The sequence below is a fragment of the Micromesistius poutassou genome (assembly GCF_964030765.1).
Source record: "Micromesistius poutassou genome assembly, chromosome: 17".
Taxonomy (NCBI): Eukaryota; Metazoa; Chordata; class Actinopteri; order Gadiformes; family Gadidae; genus Micromesistius; species Micromesistius poutassou.
In genome coordinates, this window is record NC_140287.1 from 4,716,691 (window position 1) to 4,724,258 (window position 7,568).

Consider the following 7,568-nt stretch of genomic DNA (forward strand, 5'->3'; position numbering starts at 1 on the left):
ATTATTATTATCATTATTATAATAAAGAAAAGCAATGAGAAATGTGTGGTGGTAATAACTATAGTCAGTCACGTACCCACCCATGCACATACCTTCTCACAAACCAAAGCAAACTCAACATCTCTACAAATAAAGTGTGATGACCACGACCTCGTAATGGTCTGCTACTGGTCCTTGTCGTGGTCCCTCTCTCTTAAAGTATACAAATGCCGCCCTCTTGTGGTGAAATAAAAATAAGCACGTGAGACCCCTGGCACTGATACAGAGTTATATAAATACATAGGCCTACATGTCTTAAAATGTTTACATGAAATGTCAATTATACAAAACATTTAATAATAATAATTACAATCTCATCAAAATAAACCATTAAGGAAAACATGTGTAACCTATCAATTGAATCTATGTAAAGTAAAATGACAAACAAGAACACAACTTCATTGGCAGATAATGATGACCAACACCTTCAGGTAGAATGATGGGAACAAAAATATGCAAAAGATCCATTTGACCTGGAAGGGATCCATGAGTCACCAGGTCATTGACTTGAACCCAAAAATGTAAAGCTCTCAGGTCCGTTACTGTGAACCTGAGTAAGCAGATAAATATAACGAATCCACCCCATTATGTTCTGTTTATACCTGTACACAGTGACAGCTGTGTGTATTCTGTTAATTAATACAGATTGAAGGGGTAAACACAATAAAAAACACTATGCAGATATAGGTCTGCATCATCATAGCTATAATAGGCCAATATGCTTCAAGAGGTATAGTTGCTATTTGTAAATATATCTATTTTTAGCAGCATTCATATATACTTTGGGAACATGATCTTGGTGAGTGATTACATTGTATAAATGAATTAAAGGAACTGATAAGTCACATGCAATGCAAATGTACGCTCACACACATATGAAAACACTTCAAACCACATGCACACAAATAAACACACACGCACACACACACATGCACATTACAAACCACATGCACACAAAGCAAAACACACACACACACACACACACACACACACACACACACACACACACACACACATATATACACACACACACACACACACACACACACACACACATCTGGACAAACAGACCACATTTGCAACTACTGTCTGTTACAGAAAGTAGTTGCAAAGAATGACCTCATTGAAACCGGATGCCTCACTCACAGCAATAATACATGACTTTCTCTCTTTCTATAATGGCCTTGCAAGTCCACTGGTCTGCAAGGTGCTTGACCTGATTACAAGGAGATCACAGGGATTAAAGTTAAATAAAATAAAGTCGCTTACTGTAAGGTATTTTAAAAATATTTCTTTCTAAATGCAGTATTGAGACTTTAGCCTCTTTTTTTGTTGCATGATAAAGATCATTATTGTGTATAGCGACAGAGGGCCTGGGATACAACATATCATCGCTGTGTGTGCATCAGTGTGCAAACTGGAATGATTGAACTGAACCGGTGGGCTTCGGTTGCAATACTGCCTGGCTGCAGACCCAGACAACCAGCCTTATTCCATAGCCAGACATTACTAGTGGACAGGCAAGCTCCTGGAATAATTGATCTATCCCTATGTGTATGTGTTGTGTAACATCGCCCAGTCCCTTGTCCAGACCTTAACCACATCCAAACAATATCAAATGATTTAACCTTGCATGTCAAACTTTATGGTTCATTAATACAATTTACGCATCGACTTTCCTGCCTGTAATCTATCTGTAGGTATATATATATTTAGTTAATCTTTTTCTATTAAGAAGTTGATTCTGCCTATACAGGCCATGTTGTAGATCCAGAGGCGTGTCTTATCTAACATATCCAATCAACAGCCACTTCAGTGACCTGAGAAAATCCACAATTATTGGCCATTAATGGCTGTGAGTAACCTTTTCCAATCAAACACATGTATCTGTGATTGGTATGGTTATGGGTTTGAGAAATTGTGATGACCCATTCTACACACTCATGGTAGTGTAAGACGCTTTGGATAAAAGCATCTACCAAATATTGTATTATCATGATTATAATGACACAATTGTATTCTATCATTGAGTATCACTCCTTCCCTTTGAAGCAGTGTGTAAAACATAACATTGCTGCTGGCTTAACATGCGGTGAGCCAGCAGCCCTAATGGGAGAAGCTATGCCGGTGGTCTGCACGGCTAAGTATATAGACCATGGCGTGATGCCAAACGGAAAATGGGGCTTAGTGGTACCTGGAAAGCACAGTCAGGCAATCATGTCATAGTTTGTGGGCTTGATATCATGTAAACAATGCAAAGTACAGTTGGAAGTTATTTACGCAACACAGTACAACTCTAGCTTAATAACTAACTAAAATGCCATGGAGTTTGGAGCACTCTTTAGTGCATAATAGACATTGCAGATTAAATTATTTCCCTTTGCGATGGTTACATTTTAATCCACTCAATGGGGAAGCCATGAACGTTACAATTACAGGTAATTATCCATTGGCATGTCAATGACATTTGTTGTTGATAGTTTACCTTGGGGCTTTATGTTCATAAACAAAAGGAGTTAAACATATATGTGTTATTTATTTGTTACAATGTAGATCATTAGGAAAATCTTATCTTCTAATCTTAAACATTTGGCTCATCAGGGAGTAATGCTGTCAAAAAATACTGCATAGCATGGGATTTAGTTAAATAAGAAGAGGCATGCCACTTGCAAATGAATAGTGTTGTAATCGAAACATAGACACTACAAACCGAGACACATTATATGACTACATGTTGTAGTCATCTTGGTATCAGATGAGTTGAACAGATGAGTGAATGTGGCTTTAAACGCCCCCCTCCTCCCTGGGTCGAAACCTGACATCACTGAGCCGAGCAGCCAATGAGCGAACAGGATGCACAAGCGAGAGGAGTACTATGAGCGTTCATCATGTAAATGAAGTGCATTTTGTTGTGTGTATGTATGCGAGTGTGCGTGTGTGCGTGTCTGGGGCGCAAACAAAGTTGCTTCTTTTTTTATTCGTGTTCTTTTTAACGTGACGTGTTAGGCCTACATTCTTCGTCGCAGTCTTTAAGATGAAGAAGGTCGGACAGAGTGAGGTTACCGGTTCATCCACTGAGCTCCGGGAAAGCGACTGTTCGAGACGCGTCGCAATGCAACTCCAATGAACGCGCAATAACAAGCGTATTAACTACTTGCAAACTTCCAAAATGCCTATTGACGCAGTTTCACCTATTTCGATATCACTCTCGTCAACAAGATAAGTTTGGTGGTGATCGATGTTCGGTCTCAGAGCTGACTCTGCAGCTGTTCAACAGTATTGTTTTTGTACATGCGTTTTGCAATCAGCAGAAGTGAAAGTCCTGTGCCTTTTAATGTGCGAAGTGGTACATTTTAATGAAGTGTAGTTGACGTGCTGCGTCGGTCCAGTCTTTTTTTTTTTTACTGCTACGAAATTTATAGTAGAACAATAAGCCATAAGCAAAGCAGGGGGACAATGCTGAAGACGTTGACAAAGAAGCTTAGAAGACATTCGCTCAATGAGATCCATCCCTTCCAGCTAAAGGTACGTATTGGTGTGGAATTATAACGCATAATAACTCATTGTGTGTTCGTCCCATTAGGTACCGTTGGAACAGTAGGCTATAGTCCTACACAGAATAGTTGCAACTTTTTGCTACGTGTCCTGGATTATTGCCTTTAGTAGGCCTACACTACACCTTCGAAAATAGCACTAAAAATAAAGTGTTTCGTGTTTGTGAAAGGTGTGGGTTTGCTTTTGTTATGTGACATGTTGCTTAGTAGACCATTGGCTATGCAGTTATTGTTTTCCTCGCACTAGGTATGCTGCATTCATTTAAGGAATTAGGTTGTGTCGTTTGCCCATTGCTTAAGTCTAAACACTAATGCTTTCAAAAGGCTGAGATGAGCATTGGTTGGCACACACACACACACACACACACACACACACACACACACACACACACACACACACACACACACACACACACACACACACACACACACACACACTCACATGCTCTCACAAACACACCACACACACACACACACACACACACTGTACATTCTGTAACACGTCATCTAACACACATTCTCATCCTCTTTCTCACCCTCTTCTCTCACACACGACACCACCCTTGCTACCCCCCCCCCCCCCCTTGCACACACACGGACAGAAACAGATAAGCTTACAGTTAATAAGCTGAGATACTGTGTGCTATTTTAATAATTATCAACAGCCATCTGCTCTCTTTTAGAATACCGTATATATAATCTATCTATCATAGTTGCCCTTGCACACATGGATGCTTTATGATACCGTCAGACGGTATATGATACCATGAGTGACTGTGTGTTCCTACACATCTCGTCCCACGGTGCCACTGACTTGTGGATTTAACAGCACAACATGTCTTCCACTGGGACAACGCCATGTGGGCATCTGTTGATTTAGATGAAAACCAAGGACATTACAACCCATCGCTTTGCAGATTGAGCAATTTGTTTACACTTCGTCTCCAAAAACAGTCCAGGCCGAGGAGGGCCCTCCACACGACGCCAAAGAGTGCGTTGAACTTTTCCTCCCTCCCTCCCTACCTGAATGCCTAACTGAAACGCCCCACACAGAGTCCTGGAGGCTGTCAACCGAGGATAAGTGCTAAGGGTTAATTAGCATCGCTTCACAAGGGGACTTAGGCCTCTATTGACCCCGTTACGCTCCTGCTGCAGGGTAGCTTACACTGATCAAGACTATTTACACTATGGCCGTGGAGGGAGATCTGTTAAAGCCAAGCTGACCGTGATATGTGGATTTGCATTGGATTTTTCGGTGTGTGTGTGTGTGTGTGTGTGTGTGACCCAGAGAGGAAAAGGGAGAGCTAGAGTGTCCCTTGTCCATGCGGAAGGGCAGAGCAATGCTGATGCCTCATATGTGTGTTCCTGTAGGTGTTTATGTGTGTGTAGTTGAGTGTATTTGTGTGTGTGTGTGTGTGTGTGTGTGTGTAGTAGAGAGAAGGCAGAGGGAGGACGAGTGAGAGAGTATTGGGTGGCATGCGTATACGCGGTGACATTGCACGCTGCAGGACTGCCATTGATCCCGATTAGTAGACGGCTCAGCGATGCAAGTCAGAGACAAGGATTCCATTCAACTGCTCCTGACACACAAACGCACTAAACACAGTCTCTCCATATCCCCCCGCACCCGCACCCGCCCCCCTCTTTTAGCATCTTACGCACGATAAGCACCTAGTAGCTAATTTATGCTGTCTCAACACTTTTTTTTTTAAGTCTCCATTGAGACATTGAATGGAATTAAACATGCTGTAGTAATAAGTAATCTATGAGTAACACACCCATAAGCAAATCTTCAATCTTTTGTTTCAACATGTCTAAATCATTCAGGGGCTAATGCATACACTTACTTACTTGACACACTACTTTACAACGTGCAGCGTTGTAAACAAATGTATGCTGCCTGTGTGTCGGACCGTTGATGGTGTGGGTTAGGCGTCATCGTTGCATGGGTTAGGTTCACAATAGTTTAATTACCTGACTGAAAAGGTTTCTGAGGAGTTCCAAAGAACATTCACCCCACCCATTACGATGAACTCATTGTTACCACTTGTATATTGGCTGATACATTCAAGTGCAGTTCTTAATTATTATTACTGTTATTTATAAAGTGTTTGACCTATAAGTCATTGTCTCCTTGAGAGAAATCTAACATGGTCCCTATGAGTCAACAAAGTTTCTTATCAGGTAGCTTTTCTTTAATATCCCAGACCCAGACGTTTGATATCTCAAAAGCCGCTCCTCTGTAGCTTGGTATCCGGGCTTGTAGGAAACACCATTGTCAGGGTGGATGCATACCTGCTTCCCTCCCCAGTACTTTTCTTAAGCCTTTGTGAGATTCCTCTTGGATGGAGAAAGATAGCAGGGCCCGGCTAGTCCTGGGTTGTTGTTGTTGTTGTTGTTGTTTATCTTAAGACTTGCTGTGGAACCACGTCAATCTTGAATCGACCATCTTACTTTAAATGAAGTCGTTAGGACCAAGCTCAAATGTTTCCCTAACCCAAGTCTCTCCCCCAAAAAACACCCTCCCTTTTTAATTGCCTGTGAACGCGAATTCAGAGAAGGCGTGTAGGCAAGTATGTATTGCAGAATGGAGGGGGGGACACTTTGTGTGTATGTGTGTGTATGTGTGTGTGTGTGTGTGTGTGCGCGTGTGCGCGCGTGTGCGCGTGTGTGCGTGCCCCCTTTCACACATATAGACGCACACACCCAGTGTGTGTGTGCACACAGGCCCAGATGGCAGCTGCTCGCCCATGCCTCAGTGTGGTAATTACGGAGTGTGAGCAGCATTACTTAACTCTTCGCACTGCAATCAGCCAGCTTTCTGTTTTGTTGCTACTGCTGTACAGAGAAGGAATATATTTCTTTTTTTAAAGAACCAGACTAGATCAGATGCTGAAACAAAACGGAAGTAGCTACCAGTTTCACCGGTGCCACAAACAAATAAGCTGATTCATCTGCTCTTGTTAATGCTAATGCAAGTAAGTGTTGCTTGTTGGCACTGTAAACAAAGACAGCGGTTTAAATAAAGTATTTTATATAATTGTTGGTATTGTGGTGGTAAAAACCTGTTATTAATGTCATGGTTGTAGAGCAGTGATGTACGTTTTTCCCTTGTGGCTTGAACTAAGCACGATGTTGTAACTTGGAAGTTACTTAATAATTAGGTCACTCTTGATTTCTGCCACTGCAGTGTTTGTGGTGTGCTTAAACTTCCAGTATGTGTTCTTCTTAAGTGAAGAAGGGTCAGGGTTATAATTATTTTTTTGGTCAGTTTTGTTCACTCTCTGTTAGGATAAATAATACTTTGCTATCTCGTTGCTATTCAAATAACTCATCAACATCGAATGGCTTCAATACACGAGAAGGAGAATGGAAACACAACTACTTTAGTATACAAAGAGTTTCACAGTGATGTCATGCATTTGAGCGAACCTTAATACGTGTGTGTGCTTTTCTCTCAGATTTCTTACCATGGCAGTGGGGAAGGGTTCGAGAGTGACGACTCGGAGGGTGAAAATCAGGAGCTTGCGCAAATCGACAGAGGTGTGTATTTAGCTCTTTACCAAACCCCACGGGTTCACGATTAGCGTTCTCATTGGCCATGCTTCCATTGCACCGCAAATGATGTCATCATCACGACAACACAATAACATTTGACATTCAAATGTGTGTGTGTGTGTGTGTGTGTGTGTGTGTGTGTGTGTGTGTGTGTGTGTGTGTGTGTGTGTGTGTGTGTGTGTGTGTGCGTGTGTCTGTGTGGCTGTGCTGCGTTGCGGGCCAGAGAGGCGTCGGAACTGCGGCCTCACCCCATTGGCCACCAGCCAGCAGCACAACCAGGGGCCGCTCTCCCCGGCCCGCCTGCGCCGGCTCCGCCTCCTCCTGGACGCCAACCTGGACCGCCACTCGTCGGAGGAGGAGCTTGAGCGCATCAGCCGGATCGGCGAAGGTAGGAAGTGGGCGTCGGCCTTGCACCAG

At 42.6% G+C, this 7,568-nt stretch overlaps 1 protein-coding gene across 1 annotated transcript in view; it reads left to right on the forward strand.

Annotated features, from left to right (window-relative positions):
• The first annotated feature begins 2,935 nt into the window (after window positions 1–2,935).
• The window catches only part of LOC311362239 (uncharacterized protein), a 5,726-nt gene continuing 1,093 nt past the window's right edge, over window positions 2,936–7,568 (forward strand). Inside the window, exons 1-3 of the mRNA XM_084482054.1 lie at window positions 2,936–3,564; window positions 7,055–7,136; window positions 7,375–7,568. The exon at window positions 7,375–7,568 is cut by the window's right edge and continues 1,093 nt beyond it. Of these exons, the coding sequence (XP_084338180.1) occupies window positions 3,496–3,564; window positions 7,055–7,136; window positions 7,375–7,568 (345 nt within the window). The 5' untranslated portion in view covers window positions 2,936–3,495. The remainder of the gene's footprint in view (window positions 3,565–7,054; window positions 7,137–7,374) is intronic.